The sequence below is a fragment of the Podarcis raffonei genome, chromosome 5 (assembly GCF_027172205.1).
Source record: "Podarcis raffonei isolate rPodRaf1 chromosome 5, rPodRaf1.pri, whole genome shotgun sequence".
Lineage (NCBI taxonomy): Eukaryota > Metazoa > Chordata > Lepidosauria > Squamata > Lacertidae > Podarcis > Podarcis raffonei.
The window spans coordinates 52,845,281-52,865,117 of NC_070606.1; the positions used below are offsets into that span (position 1 = coordinate 52,845,281).

At 40.8% G+C, this 19,837-nt stretch overlaps 1 protein-coding gene across 37 annotated transcripts in view; it reads right to left on the reverse strand.

The window, feature by feature from the left end:
* The window catches only part of TCF7L2 (transcription factor 7 like 2), a 210,986-nt gene extending 191,823 nt beyond the window's left edge, over window positions 1-19,163 (reverse strand). For 5 of the 37 annotated variants that reach the window (XM_053389167.1, XM_053389171.1, XM_053389170.1 and 2 more), the window contains exons 1-3: window positions 17,417-19,155; window positions 16,934-17,000; window positions 16,585-16,709 (exon numbers count right to left, since the gene is read on the reverse strand). In XM_053389167.1, the coding sequence (XP_053245142.1) occupies window positions 16,585-16,709; window positions 16,934-17,000; window positions 17,417-17,605 (381 nt within the window). In that variant the 5' untranslated portion in view covers window positions 17,606-19,155. Of the gene's footprint in view, window positions 1-16,584; window positions 16,710-16,933; window positions 17,001-17,416 lie in introns of all 37 variants that reach the window. The other 32 variants (XM_053389179.1, XM_053389176.1, XM_053389203.1 and 29 more) reach the window with 12 other exon arrangements.
* Between the last annotated feature and the right edge of the window lie 674 nt (window positions 19,164-19,837).

The window sequence follows — 19,837 nt, forward strand, 5'->3', positions numbered from 1 at the left end:
CGGATGTATTGGATTTTGGCTTTCAGCTGTTTAACTTTGAAATATTAATCAAAAACTTCATCCAAACCCAAACTACCAACAATGGTTTCTCCCAAATTTAAGATTTGTTTACCAGAGATCAGACTTAGAATATACTTTAAATTAGATGAGAAGGTTCTGAAACCTCAAATGGTTTGTAATACAGCTCGAAGGCTAGAAGGAACATACTTTTTCCAGCATTTAAAGAGTTTCACTAGCTTCAAGTTTATTTCCAGCTACAATTCAGAGGGTTTGAAATACCTAAACCAGTGTTTCCCAACCTTGGGTTCCCATACATTACTGGACTACAACTTGCACCACCCAGACTATTGCCTACACCAGTGGGGTCCAACTTTTTTCAAATAGGGCCAGATTTGATGAAGTGAAGGGCAGGGCCGACCAAAGGGCCAACCAAAGTTGTTAACCTTTTTTTAGGATTGAAGTTGTTATTTCTCCCTGGAAATAAACTGCCACAGGGTTCAGATTAAACCAACCAGCAGGCCGGATTAGGCCCCTGACATGCCTAGCCTACACTAACTGGGGATGGTGGGAGTTGTAGTCAAACAGCATTTAGGGACTCAAGGCTAAGAAGTCTGCCCTAAACAGTCTGGAACTAGGCTACCTGGAAGGATCAGCTGCTCCTATATACACCTGTTGAACTGCTAAGATCTTCATTCCACATCTTGAATTAAGGTGGTGGGCGGCGAGCCTTCTCACTAGTGGTACCCTACTAATGAGATCACTCTCTCGATGTCACATGACCTGGTGCCTAATTGCAAGGAAGTCGTTGTTTAGGCAGGCATTTAGTTATAAGCTGTGCCGCTAACTTTAGTGCTGTTTTTATTTTTTAGTGCTTATCTTTGCATTCCTGTTTACTGCATATTAAACTTTGCATTCCTGTTTACTGCATATTAAATGAATTGCTAAGCTGCTTCAGGAACCCTTGTTAGAAGATGGGTTATAACTATTAGAAACAAACAATGAATGCCTTATAAACCCAGATCATACATTGGTCTATCAGATTCAGAAATACTCTACCTTTATCATTTACGGGGGTTTGCATGAAAGTTTGGGAGATTTTCTTCCTGTGAATACCCCATATTTGTATGCAAACAAATGCATTGTACACAAAAAAGAGGAGCTTTTTCTAAGAGAGAAAGAGCTTCAGCTATGTTAAAAGGGAACATAATCATTAACCATTTAAATAAAAAAAACATTCACTATGAATAGTGGCAAGTAAGTTGAGAATAAATCTTTAAGACTTCCTTTTCCTTAGTTCTTGGACAAACAAGTGATTAGGTGACATGCCTGATATGGTTAACAACTTTAGCAAAATTAAAGCTGCAAGACCCTTACCTGAAAGTAAGTCTCCCTGAACACATTTTAACTTACTTCTGAATAGACATGTGTAGGATTGCTCCATTAGATACTAATTACTATTACTGTTACAAAATCCCAGTATTGTCATGCAGTCTACAATTTAAGCAATTTAAGACAGAGCAAAAAGTTGCATGAAGTTAAGCTTCAGTTCAGAAATTGTTTTTCAAAAAATCTTTTGTGTGAGAGCCAAGTTTGCTTGGGATTGCAGAGAATGTCTACTTCATGATGCATAAACCACACACACTGGTTTTATCAGTACAGAATGACAAAGCCATGCATGGATGGTACATCATGAAACTGAAACCTTAACACAAAATGATGTTCAGTGGTGCATAAGTCAAAACATTTGATCATGTGTACTATCTCTCTTCTTGTATGGAACCCAACTTTCTGAATAAGGTAGCTTGGAACATACATTTACATTGCCGTTTTTCAGAAATAGGATCCTTTACAACACAAAAACTATGGCTACATAGGTGCCACTTTCTGCAAAGATAATTTGCTTAACTGGAAACACAAAAACACCACTTGACCAAATACTGTGTCTGGTAACCAAATGCAAAAGTGGTTGATTTTATTCATCGTGAAGCTCAAGTAAAAATATTTTTAAAGCAGGGATTATTCTGGTAGACAAAAGGGTAATGCAATAATACAAGTAGACAATGCAGATGAACAAATGTTGCAAACCTAGGTAGCACATTTTGCACCTTGTGATATTTTACTTCACTGCTCTGAATATTCCTGGGGAGACTGCAGCATCCAAATTATTCTAATGATGAGAGGTCCACAAAATTGACTTTTCATTACAAGTCTTCCTTTTGTGAGTGTAATGAACTCCAAACCTCTCATTGAGAATGGAGATGGGAAGGGTAGAAAAGGAACCATCCCCACAGTTGTACAGAGCTTTAAGATGCTTGATAATAGCTAGGGTTACCATATTTTTCGCTCTATTACACGCACCCGACCATAACACGCACGTAGATTTTAGAGGAGGAAAATCTGTAGGCATGCCACCCGTAGGCATTCCCTCCATAACACGCACAGACATTTCCCCTTACTTTTTAGGAGGAAAAAAGTGAGTGTTATGGTGCAAAAAATATGGTAGTTCATGACATGCAGAAGTTCCAGAGCACTTCAGAAGCACATGGATGATACCAAACACTCCTCATGAGCTTGGACTTGAGGAGAATAACAGGGGATTGTCTCTGTGCTGCACTTGAATCCAACACTATGTCAGAAACAAGATCTCACCTCTCACACACTGGGGCTGGCACAGAGCCCTGGAAACCACAGGGTTGGGCTGGCTACCAGAGTGGTCTGAAATTGTGGGGCACTGATAATGACCAGCTACTCAGAGCATCATTTTCACACAGTTAAACATAGCATAAAGCTAGCAATTTTGATCACTGAGGTGCAAATAACCTAGTGTTGCTAATAACGTGAAGGCACAATGGCTCTAAGTGATTTAACTAGTAACTATTCGTGCAATCACTGCAGAGAAAAGTCTCTGGAAGAAATTCCTCCTGCAACCATAAGACTAAAAGGGACCTGAAAAACCTGTGTCATGCCAAAGGCAATATCCTTCATATATCATGTATCCCATATTACTATGCATAATCCTGAGCGCAGGAAGAAATACCAAGAATCAGAACAACCAATTTAAGATTACTTGCATGGAAGAAAACGGAACTATTTACTTTAACAGCAATCACACAGTGAAAAGTACACTTGATCCCAACTCTGTTCAGGAGTGTGGCTACTGCTTGCTGATTTGGAATGGGCCTCGCATGGGGGAGGGGAGAAGTAAGCCTTTCAAACAGAGTTTGACCTTTTGATGTATGTTTTGCTGGGTTGTTAGGTCATGTGACCAAGCTGAATAGCGTTATGATCCTGTGTAAGTCCCCATTGCCTGATCCCATCCCAATAATTTCTGAAAACAAATAAATTCCCTGGCCATTAATATTAGCTTGGTGCATGCCACATGTTACTGTGAATATTGTATCATTTGGTGTTACTCATTTATGGGGTTTTTTTATGAAGTGATTTTGTTATTGGTGTTCACTGCTTTAGTTATCTTTTAAAAATACAAATTTGTATATAAATAAATAAATATCAGTACATAAAAATGCAAATTGCTTTTAAGTAAAGTAACACTGTTTCCCAAAGAGTCACATGCATATTAAACATTTGCATAAAAACATATCCACCTCAATCACAGGATCAAGCGTTATCAAGATTGCCACAAATAATGTTTGACACATGCAGTCCATCCGGTTGCATATCCTTGCATGTGTTGTAAAAAGATGGAAACATACTGTGAGGATTGAATAAGTATTCTCCCAGCAAACATTGTAATTAAATTGCAACAGCAACAGTGACAACAACATCTTTATCTACACGTGCTGAAATATTTGCAGAAAATAGCTAGCAGTTCCAACAGGAAACACCTCACGTATCTTGGTGGGGGAGCTGTTTTAGGAAAATAAGCCTGGTATTACTTGACTGACACTTTCTTATTAGTCAGACGTCGGTTGGTACTATGAAAACTTGCCAAAAACAGTTTTACAAAAACTGCCGCAAGTGTTGGAGATAAGAGATCTCGTGACTACATACGTGCTCCTCATTCTGGGGATCAACAGAAATGTATGGGATTTTTATCAAACAAAGAATTTTATAGTAAGTGGGTTTCATGGTTACTGTATCCATAGCTACTAGGTTAAAAAAAAAATCAGGAGACACCAACTAGTTTATTTGGCATGAACTTCCATAGGAAACAGCCTAGTCAATCTGATAAAATAGACTCTAGTCTGCCACAGATGTTCCAGTGTTTAGGCAGGAAAAACCAATATCCATGTACTCTACATTTGCAAGGAGTGGGATATTTCAACACCTTTTGCTCTCACCACAAGATAATTACTAAGCTGAAATTGAGTCGAGCTGACTCTATAGGGTGTGTTTTGCAAATTAATTTCCAACTTAATTAACATAATGAGTGATTTTGATTTGCCTTATCAGGTTCTTTTTTGCCTTGAAGGAGTTGAATCTTTCCAAGATACAGGCCTACATTTGCCCCAGAAATCACCGATGTTTCAAACCAAAATAGCCAGTGTTTGTTTAGATCCCAAACTTTCAAATACGTGTTTGTTAAGTACAGGAAAAAATGGAAACAGAAATGTATCTAATGAGAAAATTAGCTAGACATTTAAAAAGCACACCAACGTATAATTTCACGTGTTTCATCTGAGGTAGTCCTGAACCTTGTTACCAGTACTTCACACACCTCTACTTGAAGGTGTGTCTCAGCCCTGGAATGTAATAAGCATATGATTCATGGGGCCATTTCTATCAGCTCAGGCTTATAATCCTTTCAACGAACCAATCAGATTACTCACAAGACATGGGCAAGTTTAACAAAAGAGGTTTCTTATCTGCGATCCCTGAAAAGCCTTCCAACTATACAAGGTAAATAGCTAAAACAGTCCCGTAATGACTCTTTCAGACTGCTGAGGGAACTCCAAAAGAGAAAGTAGGAAATAGGTACACGTATATCAGGAACACAGGATGCATCATCAATAAAGATATCAATAGCTACAGAGTCATAATGGCATCATAAGTGAGAGAGTGCTATTGCTACTGTGAGAACAGAATATCAGATGAGATGGGTCTTTAGGGGTGCGAGTCGGGTGTATGAAAAGTAGAAGTTTCAATAAACTTTCTCAACTTCATTTATCTTACGATATAAGTCATTTTAAATGACAGAACTTCAAATGAATCACAGGTGAGTGGGTGGCAAGTACCTGACAAGGCTCCTGTGCCTTTAACAGCTATATCATGAGCAGAAATTAAGCAGATAAAGTTGTTCCAATTGATGCATCATGCTGACTGGGGAAAGCTTTGTGTGCCGAATTTCTATTTGTCATGCAAACTGATCAATGCACAGAACGCTGTCAGAAAAAGGTCACCCTCCTACATTTGAAATATTGTAAAGAAAGTTATCGTTTTGCAGAAACGCACCTCTTCCGATGCATTCCAGCACCACAAAACTCAATCTACTACACAACAAGCCTTAAGGGCAGTAAAACCTAAGGCTTACGCTTCTATATGCAATCCTTATACCAAATCAAAGACCATGTATCTTTCCACAAGCACATTTTTTAAACAAGGAACAGAGCTAAATTAACACACAAGCCGGCTGTCTAAAGTGTCAACAATTAGTACACACAAATGGGAGTAGGAAATGCCAAAATAGCTGGACTTCACTGAAGGGGGAGGAGGCCAATGCAACTCTAGGTTCATCAAAAATAAGGAAAGCTAATGACGAGCAAGCAGTTCAAAACATGCCTGCCCTCTTTCACCCCATTCCCCTTCTCCCCGTCTCTTGTACATACCCAAAGAGACAATGGTTGATCAGGAGTGAATCACAGAGGGGGACACAGAGAGAGGGAGAAATGAATCTGAACCCTTTATCTTCTGTCCTTTATAAAAACTGCCACTCAGTTAGCAGAGATTGCTCTAATTGCTGTGACAATTCTGCAACCATTCCAACGACTTGTGTGTTCTGGACAGGTTTCCCTGCAAGTTTGAAATTCTTGGCCTGTGAACCACTCTGGTCTAAAAGAGGTTTCCCTTTGGAGCACAGAATGCTACATTAACCACTTGTCCCTCTTTTGAGCTCCCTTTATTCTCCTCTTTTCCAATTGCCAGATTTAAACCTTAATGAAAACTTGCCCAGCCTTTTCTTTCCACGAACCCCATAGAGTCCCTGGTCAATTGGAACACATTGTAACCAAGGAATTTCATATTGTCCCGTTTATACTGAATAGCACCTGATAACTAAAGTATACGTATCAAAAGTATAAACATAATACAGATACACTTTATGTTTATTAATGAAACTGATGTGTTGTAACTTATCACTTCACATATTTCTTTGAGCATCACAGAAATGTTTTGAGAGCAATGAAATTAGACACCGGAAGAATTTTTAAAAGTGAGTAAATTTGAACTAAAATGCAAAAATGTATTTCATTATGCATGGGTACACCCACACATTGAAGCTACTTGCGCTATTGGGTGATCTACAGGTAATGTAGAGATGCAAGCGAATATTCCCAGTGGGAGAAGTGTTTCTCTTTATGTTGCTTTCTGATTATTGCAAAGCGGGAAAGGGGGGTGGGATGTTACTGATGAGTCCCTCAGACACAATTTATCCAGTAACTGAGAAGCAGAGAAGCATATTTTTAAAAGATGCCTTTATACTTAGTTATACATCTCTCAAGGTGAAGAGAAGACAGACAAAGGGACTTAATATTTTTAAACATTTTACATCTATGCAAGGCACAATAAGACATACATCTTTTATAAAAAGGTGTGGCAAGGGGAAAAAATACATATAAAAAAACAACAACTAGCCAGCAGGCTGCCATCATATTCTTTTGATATTTCATTCAAGGTCATATCCTCTCATGAGAATGCTTGTACCACTGAATATTAATTTATATACATAATATATACTCTGCAGCGATTTGTCAACACTAATGCAACCATCTCTGAATGGAATTATCCACACAACCAGCTCTCTACAAGAAAAGTATCATTTGTTTTAATTTGATCAGTTGGAAAATGCTGTAGCTTCAGCCTCTTAATGTAAGGACATCACTGAAACTGTGTTAAATCTTAAGTGCAAGCTGAACCAACTTAAGAAATCATGTCTGTGACTGACAGAAAGCTAGGAAACTATTAATCTTGGTAAATTTCACCAGCTCAATAGCTCCTTTAACAACCCATGCCTACCATTTGTTTCTGTTGACCAAATGTATATTTTGGCAAATTCAGAATAGCTATTTTTACAAGAAGAAAATAAACTATCTGCTACATTTTATACCCTACTTGGACCACTATAATCAAACTGACAACAAAGCATTATTCAGGGCTACATGAACCAAACTTGCAGCCATGTGCTCCCACCTTCTCCTGTATACTCAATTGACTAACTAACTTTCTGCAAAATAGTAAGCAAAAATGGACACTTATCACACAAGCTGAATAAGACAACAGTTCCAAATTCTAGTTTCAAGTCTTTTTTTTTCAGATTGCAAGTGCAACTGGTTTGGATGCAGCAGCAAACAATGGTTTTTGTCAACGTGGTATTAACACATAGCAATGAACCCCCATAACACATAGAAGGTGAAATGGGGGCATTTTGCTGATCCCATCCCTGATGTCAACATTTTGGGCATGGACATCTGATAAGGAAAGCATTTGTGTGCAACATTATGTACCTGAACCTCTGGATGATCTGAAACCCCAATCTAGACTACAAGCAAAGAGCTATATGTATAAGGGTGTTGCTTTTTCATATGCCCCTATTCAATATGTAGCAGCCAAGCTGGGGCCCTGCTTCCCCTTCTATGCTTAGAACCCTCATACGGCTGAGGGTTACAGAGGGTTTGGCCATAGGTCAGTGGTAGAACATCTACATTGCATGCAGAAGATCGCAGGTTCAATCCCCAGAAACTCTAGATAGGGCTGGGGGAGAATCCTTTCTCAAATCCTGGAGAGCCACTGCCAGTGACTGCAGACAATATTGAGCCAGATGGAACAACGGTCTGACTCAATAAAAAGGCAGTTTATGTGCCTAAAACACACAACAAGAGTGGAAGGAGGGAAAGTGCTTAGGCACTGGGCTCACTGCTGTAGCACCAATCCACAAATCAAACACAGGAGATTTCGCTAATATCAGTGACATCAGGTTGACAAATACAATGGGATGCAAGAAGGAAGACAAATGCTAGCTGGGCAGCCAGCATGTGAATGTGCACATTCAGTTTCACATGAATACGGATCCAAAGGTAAAATCAGTTAGTTCCCATTAGTGTTTTGCACCATTTAACCAGTAGATCTAGAAATCAGACTTGGAGCTCAAACCACTTGCACAATTATTATTTTTTAAGTCTTGTCAAGCTATGGTTGTAGCAAACCATTAAGGGGATGTGGGAAATCCAAAAGAGAAAGGGGAGGAGATTAAATCACAGCTCCTAGGTTGAAGACAAGCAAATGTGACATCTGGAAATAGTTAAGTCATCATTGGAGGGTACATGCAGTTAAGCCCAAGGGTAATTACTCATTGTGCTTGTAACTTGTTTACTTCACAGAAGAATGTTTACATTTCCAAAGATAAACAAATACCATCAGGTAGAAGAGAAAACCAAAACTCAATTACCACTGAGAAAGGCAATGAGCAACAGTATCTGTGATTATGACCAGTCTGCTACCAATGAAGATATTGCTACTGTTGTGTCCAGAAAAGTTGCCCTGATTTAAATTATCTGGATATACCTTTCTAACTAACCAACACAAGGGGTGGAGGGAGAAACACTGGCGCTATTTGGCTGTGTAAATGGGGCCTAAATCAAGCTAACAAGTAGCTCCGGATAACTAAGATGCAAACAATGGGGTCATTGAGCATTTCAAACATGCTAAAAATGAAAGACATGGTCTTTATGCCTTCCTTATTCAAGCAGGAAGTCTCAGTGAAGTTGATGAGACTTCTGGGTGTGCAAGGAATGTAGAAACAGATCTCTTACAAACTGGTAGTATATTCTCTAAGAGAGACACAAAGTTGTCTACATCTCTCGTTAAAGGTTTTGTTGCAGAAGCATTTTAGGTGCCCCTTCCCTTGTTATTTTACTTAGCTGCCAGTGATAGTAGTGAACCAATTTCTACTAAATCCAATTGTTTCACGGTCCTGTGCAAGAAAGCCATTGTTTCTCGAGGATCAGCAATGTTCATCAAGGCTAATAGTGCCCCTAACCTTGATTTAATTTATTTAAAGCTAAAACAAATGGCTAAAAACAAAACGACTGGCTAGTACTTCATAATTGGCCTAGCAAGTTAAAGCTCAGTTATCTTCTCAGTAAATATTTATACTGTCATTCTTTCCCATTCATTCTGCATTTCTCACACACACACACACACACACACACACACACACACACACAGACTGTAGCCTACATCTGCAATTCATTGACTTTACAATTTACCACATGTTGAGATGGAGAGGTCTCAGCTCCATTTGAATCATTGCACAAATATGCAAGTGATTTATCGTTTTAAAACTGAAGACTGCAAAAGAACGACTCCACTTTTCCTGCACATTACTCCTCCTGGCAGACCACAAACAATTACAGTTCGTACTAATTAAGCTCTGTAAAATGTGCTGTACCCTGTTAATGCCAACCAGGCCCCCAAATTTCTCTTCCCCAAGCCAAAGTTTAGCTAGCAACTTAACTCATTCATGGCTGCCTGCTTGACTGTGTACAGCTTCAAGAATAATGAGGATCAGGGTTTTGGAGTACTTGAACAAAAACACACAAAAGAACAGACCAAGTGCCAACCTGGAATTAAACAGGGAGTTGCAAATGAATGAATTCTCTTGGGAAACAGACAAACACCACTGTTGATAACCTGCTAAAAGGTCCTACCACATCACCTCTGTAATGTGGTGTTAAGGATTCAGATTTATCCCTAGGGGCTAATAAGTTACAGAACTCTACTGGTTAGGAAAATTCATAAAACATTATGTCCTAGGCTTCTTGAACATTTACTAGTGGAAAGTTGTTGGGTGTTTTTTTAAAAAAATACAATTTTATATTTTGCAGGGGGAAATGACTCAGTATTTTAAATGGAAGGGGGTAAAAACATATGGGAGAAAACCAATATATGTATTCTTCCCATACTCCTTTGCCCAAATTAGTATCTCTAAGTTGAATGTGATAATGCACCTAACTAGACTGCTGAGGTGGGGGAATATATTCCTAGGACTTATTTAAAAACCCTGATTTATCCTTTGGCCTATTTTTATAATTTAGGGTTTGGCTTTTTTTAAAAAAAGAAGCATCATCATATAGATTAAGAGAAAAGCACTCTTGCATTTAAAAACATTTAAACAATGCACTTGTTTAATACAGGGAGAACAAGAGAGGGGGCCCCTCAAGTGATGCTTCGCCTTGGCCCCAAAGACTTTCCTGACACATGAGCCAATCATTCCCTAGATGCCCAGCTTCCCCTTTAGCAGCTGATCTCAACAATATTTTTTTCAAGCACCCCCTACACACTAGCATTCTTCCTTATTTGCTCCTGGCCTCTGGATTTTACCACATTCTTTCCCAGATACACGTTTTTTTTCTAATGTGTTTTCTCTCCTGATCTGTCCCCTCTAGAAACCCAGATTTTATTCAGTTCTCTAAAATAACGGGTGGGGAGGTAGGCACGTAATTTAAAACCAGACTTTGAAATGAAAAATGTATCATCTGTCTGCTATCTAGATATTCTTATTGAAGTGCCACTTTCTTGCTTTATTTCAAGAAAGAAAGACAGAGATCAATCATAAACATACATCTGTTAAATATAGCCTAATGTAACTTGTTTATTAATTCAGGCATGGCAATTCTCTCCCCCCCCCCCTCAGCTACAACAAATATATTCAGGGTTATATCAGGTTTCTTTGAAAGTATTCTGGGAAATATTTTGCAGGGTTCCTGTCTAGATATCCTACACAAGACTGCGAGCACGTTGATAAAGAATGCAGGCTGTGCGAAAGGTTTGCTTAAGCCACTACACATTGCCCCTCAGTATTTCAAGCGTTAATTCTGAATCATAGGAAAAGGCCAGCCGTGCAGTTAGGAGAACAAGCACCAAACTCCCACCAGCCCCCCCAAAACAATCTAAGCTTTTCATGGGTTTATTTCCCCAATTTCCCCATCTCTCATTGCTTATAATTAGTGAAAGAAACCTGACCCACTGCCAGTGTCTGTGGACCTTGGATATTATAAGGCCAGCGTGGCGTCAAATATCTTAACATTCATAAGTGTTATAGGCTGTAAATAAACCCTGTAGATTTATGACCCTTCGCTGCCTGCCAGCAAATGACTGTGGCACATTTCTTTCAGCAGACCTGTTGAGGTGCAAGTTTGCCTTTGGTTGTAAAATTAACCATTTCCTTCACAAACATGCCCAATTACGAGTCAGTGGGCAAGGCTCTGCCTGCATATTTGCCATAGCTCAGTACAAAGAGAATACACACACACATGACACACACAAAGGCTTGGGTGAGTACAAACTCTCTTACTATGCAAACAATCCAGCAGCTGCAGCTGCAGCAGTTAAAAAGTCTGGAGCAAGCAAGAAACAAAAAGTTCCCACAACAGGTAAGGTGTGGGAAGGAGAACATTCTAATTCCACCTACATCCCTGAATGCACTTACAAAAACACACATCCATGCCCTCTTATCTGCAAGGGCTCTTTTGTTGGAAACTAGATGCACTCTGACCCAAAGAGTGCATCCCTTCTTCATTTTATTGTGGCAGCATGCATGTTTCAAGAGCAACCACAAAGTGCCTCACAAATGTTTTCTCCCCTCAAACCCCCCCCCCCCGCAAACAGTCACCTACTCCCCTGTTCAGGAAAGCATTTGCTAAATCCAGGTTGTCTCATGCTTAACAGCCAATAATCCAACTTCCACATAACTACCAGACAGCTGGAAATGGGGGGCCTTACAGTTTTAGTCATGGTGCAGTGTGGAAACACATACATGCATGCAAAAAAAAAAAAAAAGAAAGGCAGAAAAAGAAATCTACAGCTGTCCTTTCTCTATTCTGCTTTTTTTTAAAAGGGGAGGGGTAGCATTTTCTTATGAATCCATGAAAACTGGAACTTTCAAATCAAGAGACAAATCTTGGTATACTTATTTAAAAACACTACATCTTAGCATTGCCTTACAACAAAAGGCAATATTTGGGACCCTCACACAAAAAGATGCTGCAAATTTTGCCACAAGTCAGAAGCGTCAAACTTTTACTTCTCTGGGCTCACAAGCTTGCATTCCGCTTCCAAAGGAGGACTGGCTATTAAAATTCACTGATTCCCTCTCTGTCCTGCAACCTTAAAATCATGCTGGAGAAGTTTAAATGCCTTTTTTTTAAAAAAAGAAGAAGTTAACAAAGCTAATGCTAGTTGCTATGATGTATTTCGCAAGCCACTTGCAAAGCAGAAACAGCGTTCTAACTGGGCTAAGAACTGAGAGGTTTTCAGACTCCCGTGCTTCATTTGATTGGTGTCAGAAGATCATCGGCTGAGAATAGCTTGTTTCTACACAGTTATGGGGGGGGGGACGACTTCATTGTTGTTTTAAAGCCATCAAGAAGGTGAATGGTACAATTCAATGAATAGCTTATCTCTGCCATGAAGCGCAAACACGCTGACATATGAAAACTGTATGTACCTTGTGAACATCCAACTAGTTTAACACCATAACCCTTATTTCAAAAATCAGCTAAGCCCTCAACCTTAAAGATTAGTCAGGAATCAAACCATCACATTGAAAGCAGAAATCTTAACAGTGCCGAGCAATAAATATTTCTAAGGAAGATGAAAAAACAAATTAGCATAAATACCAAAGAAGGGCAGGAACACCTGTTCTTTGTTTTTCAGCATGATAAGCATTCCATTGTTCTCTATTTAAAATGTAATGACCTGTGTAATTACAGTAATATTACATTGTATTGCAGGGGCTCCAAATGTCACACTTTTGAAAAGTGTTGTCAAAACAATTCAAGACAGGGGAACAAGGGGGGGGGATAGCATTAACTCTTCGTGCACCAGGATCTACATTCTTGTGCAGAAGATTATGTACTTCAGGAAATAAAAGGGAGAAAATACATTTTCCAATGCATTATTTTAAAATATTTCCATTAATGGGCATTTACCAGATCACAAGCCATATCACTTTCATATTTTCCTACACTAACCACTTTAGATTCAGGTTCAAATGAAAGATGAGCACTGTGAAACAACTCAGCACCGTGAAACAACTCTCCCTCACAAAAAGCAAATTAACAGTATTTTCATAACCAGAATTACATCTAACTACTTAATTGTTCTTCTGTTAAATTCTATTGCAACCACTACCACATTGCCTACACAAGTGTATTCTTTAATTCATTATTTCATTTCTAACAGAGCTCTCCTTACTGCATATTGGTCCTCTTCAGAGCCAGGCATGTTACTTTAGCAAAAGCAAAATTAGCATTATGTAGAATAATCTTTTGTCATTTTAAAATAAAATCATTGCTAACAAGCTTTATGGACTCTTTGGCAATTAAAGCATTATTCCTAAAGTAATGTATTATTCATCATAAGCAGATTTAATGATACTTCATAATTCTTTACATTTCTTAAAGCAGAAAATCAGAAATCAGTGTTCAGCTTATGTATTTCTAAGAACTGAAGGTTGCATATGAGAACAACAAATATTCCTCTAAATAAAAATAAAAGAACAAAAACCAAAAAGGAGGAAACAATATTGCAAAACAACTTGTTTAACCTTCAGTGAAAAATATGGTTCATGAGCTCATAATCCTGTGTGATAATTCTACCTATATGTAAGACTCAATATTATTTATTTACTTACACCTTTGAGTTAAAAAGAACAGCCAAATTACAGGAATACACCTTGAACACTATAAACTGAATAAATCCTTTGTAATATTTAATCATTCTGGTTTGCACCATAAACGAATAATGGGTTCTCTTTAAACCATAATTTATCTTGCTTTCACAAATGCAAACTATACAAATCATTGGGAGTAGAAGAAAGGGCCCAAAATATGCTGTTGGCTTATGTGCAAATTGCTTACTGAATATGGAAAATGTCTTTTGAATCCATATGATGCTAAGGAACAAGGTCACCTGTTATATCAATAAAATAATATATTTTTATACAATGAAATGAATTCACTGTAACAGTGTGTTGTTATTAGAGAGAGAATGTTTAAATATGGCCAAGAAGAATTTTCTCCATTAACTAATAACTACTCTGGGGCCCTGATCAAACATCTATTCAAAACCTCGATACAAATAGTTCCCACTCATTTCAAAAGGTAATGGACTGCATCAATATTAAATCCTAAGTGCTTCTAGACAAAGATGTAAATAAATATAAAATTCTTTTTTTTTCCAGGGGAATTTTTTCCCCTCTAATGCTCATCAGCCCCACTAATTTAAATTTGCAAAATTATTTCTATTTTGAACAGAAACCACTCTGAGGAATAATTTTAAAAGGTTATGCTTTCATAGTACATAATTAAAATAACCACAAAACAAACACTCTATGCCTACCAACATATAAGACGTTTTACCTGTCCCATCACCTCTCCAATTACAAAATCCAGTCACCTTTCTTTTCCATTATGCTAAAACTGCGGTTACAAAAATGTCTCCTTGCTATGACCATAGCCCCAAAATAAAAGTAAATTATAAAATATCTTGACTGGGTTAACCTCATCCTTGAAAACATTTAAAAATACACAAGTAAACACTATTTTGTCATCTTTCCCCCTGTAATTTGTAATCTGAATTTGGACTTAAAGTAAAAAACAAGCCTGATCTGACATTTTAAAAACAATTGTAGACTGGACACATTGAAAACATCCCATAGTCTAGAAACAGATTCAGCAGCTACCTAACAGTGGAGCCTGTATTTCAAATAGCTGCCTCAAATGATCAAGTTAAAAGAAAAGAGGTGAGAATTCGAACAGTAGTTTGGAGGAGAAAGAATTAAGTGGATAGTTTGGGAAAGAATCACTTCAGTTAAAAGATGCAATAGAAAATGAGATAACAGATAAAATGTATACAAATCCTGCATTCCCTAGGGGAACAGGCTTTTTTTTCTAAAAAAAAAGTTGTATTTGAAACAATGTTAATGAAGATTGTATTATGGTTGGGCAGAGGAAGTAGAGCTGGCATAAATCCATGAGGATGTGTGAGGAGGGCAGTGACCAACACTTCACACCTCCCAAAAGTTTTAACAAAACCAGTCTGAGGGCTACAAGAAACTTATTCCCTCCATTCATACTGCCACACCTTCAGATCCTCCTGTCACACCCAAAGGTCTTGAAGTACACAGATGATCCCAGTTGTTTTGGAATACATATATATATATATATATATATATATATATATATATATATATTCCTTTCAAGTGAAGGCTTGTTTATTTATATAATGCTTTTAACTTTTGTTTATTAATGGGAAGGCAGTGTCTGTTTGCAGGATTGCATTTGCCTTTTCTATACTATGTCCTGACTCAGCTGAGCCAACTTCTCATATATATATATGAGAAGTTGGCTCAGCTGAGTCAGGACATAGTATAGAAATAGTATATATATATACTATTTATATATATTATATATATATATATATTTATATATATTATATATATATATATATTTATATATATATATATATATGGCTTCGATATTTTCTTCCCAACACAATAAACATGGGGCCCACATCCACTATCTTCTTATGGAACTCATACGTGTGATCTATTTAAATGAAAGCCGGTGACTTTAAGCAAAGCCAGTCTACCAAGAAATGAAAATAAAAATTCCTCGCCCCTTCCAAAAGAAAGATGCCAAAAAATTCTTACACAGAATAGCAGGAAGGGAAAACTGGGGAGGGGAGAGAGAGCTGTCTATAGTTAACTGCCACCCTTAAAATCTTTTAAACACAAAGAGTCCTAAAGTTTTTTTTTTAAAAAAAACCCGGATAAGATTTTGCACCAATTAATCACTCGATGGCAACGCTGCCAGTAAATTAGTAACTCGGGAAGGTTTCCGCAAGCGAGCAAAGGGTTAAAAGGGGGAGGCAAGGAAAGGGGGAGGGGAGAGAAAGGAAACCCAGTCGCCACTCGAGAGGGGAGAAGGAAAACAGAGCGCGATAGAAATCGCAAAAAGAGTTTTGTGGGAAGGAGAGCGGAGGAGGCTCGCTCGCTGGGCGCGGGGGGGAAATTAAAAAGCGGGAGCTGGGACTCCGGGTGCCCTTCGCCTTGCCAAGTCCCAGGGCCGAAGCCCCGAAGCCCCAAAACTGAAAGTAAAGGAATCAACATGGCGAAGTGTAAACAGCCCCCTTCTCTGCCCTCCCCCCGCCCCCTCGGCGCGCAGTCAGCGGAAGGCGCAAAAGTTTTGGAAAGTTTCAGGCAGCGCCGCGGCGGCCGGGAGCGGAGGGGGCGGGCGGAACAGGCGGCAGGGGGACCTGGGCGGGTGTGGGACACAAATGCGCGGAAAACACAGCTGGTATTTACACATATATGCCGTATCTCTGTACATATGCACACGTTCGACTTACCGTTCTTGCCGTGGGCGAGAGGGAGCCATTGGGAAGGTAGGGGCCGGTCAGGTCGGGGATCATTATAAAGGGATACCCAGGATATGGTGGGCCCTTAAACAACCCTCCATCTTGCCTTTTCGCAGCTAACATGGCGGGGGAACGAGGCACAAGGAGAGAGAAAACAGAAAGCGGGGGGGAAATCACGGTTAGGAAAAGTGCTTCTCGAAACTTGGAAGAGCGTTTGTTTGCGCAAACGGAGAGCACGGTTTTGGGGGGTGCTCCAGATCCGCGCGCGCTCTCTCCCCCCCCTCCACCACCCTGGAAAGGGGAAGGGGTGGGTGGGATGGAGCCATCAAGCACAACTTACCTTCCTCTAAACTTTCTCTGGATTTATCTCTGAAACTTTCGGACCTAGGCGGGGGCCGCCTCTCCGCCTTGGATCAAAAGAGGGTGGAAAATAGGCAAAAAATAAAAGGGCACCGGGAGAGTAGATGAATGAGGCAGTTTGGTGAAGAGGGGAAAGGGGAAAATAAAAGAAGCAAGGAGGAGAGAGAAAGAGAGAAGGGGGAGAGAACAAGTTAGAAGTTTGTGCAAAACTTGATACGGAAAATACAGAGATAACTGAACCCACCAGAGAAGCAACAGGGCAGTCGCCGACCATACTATAAGAAACAGAGTTGCAACTCCGAGCGAAAGCTCAGTTCCCCCACCCCCTCCATGGCATTTTTCTCTTTTCTCCCCACCCCCACCCCAAACTTCATGCATCCCGTCTCCCCGGGAACCCCCAAGGTGGAGTAAGGCAGGTGTGCTGGGAAGAGCGGCGGCGGGGCTGGGGGGGGGGTCTCCTTACCTCTGAGTCTGAAGAGCTGTTTTGATTCGTTTCTGTTTCATTGACTAGCGACGATTTGACATCGGCTAAATCCCTCTCCGCCGACGAGTTCTCCGAGATCTTCTCTTCTTGCTCCCCTTCGTCTTTAAAAGAGATCAATTCATCGTTCGCCCCCAAATCGTCCCCTCCACCGCCATTTAGTTGCGGCATTTTCCTCCTGACTTACCCCACCAGCAGCAATTTTGCAAGGACAGAGGGGAGGGGAGGGAGAGAAGAAGGGGAAAGGGGGGGGAGGAAAAAGGGGGAAGGATTAAAAAAAGAAAGAAAGAAAAGGGGGAAGTTTGCAATTTTTTGTTTTTAAAAAAAGTCCAAGGTGAAAGTTTTTTCCTTTTCCTTTTCTTTCCTCCTGGGGAGGGGAAAAGAGGGAGGAGGAGAAGGAGGGGAGGGCAGTGTCCCTTCTCCTTTCCTTTTGCACCAGTGACTTTGGGTTTCTTCTTTTCCTTCTTCTGGATTTTCTCTTTCTCTCTCTCTTTTCTTCCGAAGATCAGATCAGCGTGTAAAGCGCGCGCACAGACACACGCGGGTAGACACACACAAAATTAATAATAAAAAAATTATATAAGGAGGGAGGGAGGGAGAGACGGGGGAGGGGGGAACTATAAAAAAATTGCAGCAAACAAACCAAACAACAAGTCAGCTGTAAAAAAGGGGGGGTAGAAGCCGCAGATATAGGGAGCCTGTGCCGCTCGGATTTGAGTGAGTTGAAGTTAGACTGAGAGCTTTTCAGTTCAAAGGCGGCGCTGATTGACAGATAGAAAAAGGGGGATCGAAATCCGGAGGAACGGAGAAGTCTGGGATCCAGGATTATTGACAGGGAAAAAGAAACACACTAGGCACTTAATGAGATGCAGGAGGGGGCGGGGGCTCCCCAATGACGTGTGCATAAATAAACAGGAGGAGGGGGGGAAGCGGAGAAACTAACAATGATCCTTTTTGGAGAGGGAGAGGGAGCGAGAGCCAGGAGCGGGGTAGACGAGGGAGGAAGGAAGGAAGAAAGAAGGGAATGGTCCAGTGCAGACAATGCGAAAATAGGAGAGAGGGGCGTAGAGAGAAATGACCCAGAGGAAAGAAAACACAGGCTAAACACACACACACGCAATTAAAAGAAAATGGCACTGTGCCTCAGTTGTGCATTTGCGCGCAAAAATAGTCTAGAAGCAGCGGTGCAATTTGTTGAGCCGTCAACTTTCACACGCGGAGCACCGCAATTGGGGCTGCTAACCTCTGCGCGTTTACTTGAAAGTAAGCCCCGTTGCGATTTCCGTCCCAGTAAGCGGGCTCCAGGACGGAACTATTCGTCCCTGCGATATTTACATGGCTGCACTCAAATATATATTTATGTATGTTGCTGTCCTGAGCAGCTAGGAAGTTTATTGGAGATAAACCTCGTGAGTATAGCTGAGCCAGGGCAGCCAGCGAGTCAGAGGGCGCCTCCCTCTCCCCCCTCTCCCTTCTGAGCAGAGTTTGCCTGGGACTTGAAAGCTGCTCCTGCAGGAGCGCGGCTGGGGAAGGCGCGCGCGCGCAGCGCCCTGCGCGCAGCTTCTCGGCAAGAAAGTGCCCCTGGCTCCGGAGGGGTTTCCTCCTCGGGCCTTGGGTAGGAGCCGCCCGGCGTCCTCCTCCGTAGGTCTCCTCCTCGGAAGGAAGATCGGCCGGGTTCTGCGGGGCTCGGAGCCTTACGAGCGCCGGGGCAAAGTGTGCCAGAGCCCTTTTCGTGGAGAGGGATTAGGCGTCGCCTCCCCAAACAACGAGAGGGAGGGATGGCTCAGCACCATCCGCCGCTGCCCACCCCACCCCCCCTCCCGACTGGGGCTGGTGGAGATTGGCAGAGAGCGGTTGAATGGGAAGAAGTTAATTGCGGGGCGGGAGAATCAAGGGCTGCGAGACTCGAGGTGCGAAGCCTCCGCTGGCCGCTCTTGCTTGCGCGTCCCGCCATCCGGCTCCCCTCGCTCGCTCCTCCAGGAAAAAGAAAACAAACAAACAAGCAAAAACGCACTGGCTCTAGGGGACAGAAAATATCGCTTGTTTCTCTGTGTGTGATCCAACTGTGTGGTCCCCAAAGCAGGCTAGTAAATGAATTACCAAATATAGATTATTGGGGGAGGGTGGGCGGAGGGTGAGGATGCAGTTCAGGAATGCGCAACAGAACATTCTTTTCCAGTTACCAGCCAGCGATCAGGCTCCAAACAGGCGCAAACTGGGAGCAGAAGAATAATGTGGCTGCTTTTTAAAAAAAGAAAAAGAAAGGAGAGAAAGAAAGACATCTGGCACCCGATTCTACTGTGCTGATGAGGGGAGTAAAACAAATTGATCTTCCAGCAATGACAAATTGTAACAATGGAGGAGTCAATTGGAAACTTTAACATGGGCCAAGGAACAAAAGAG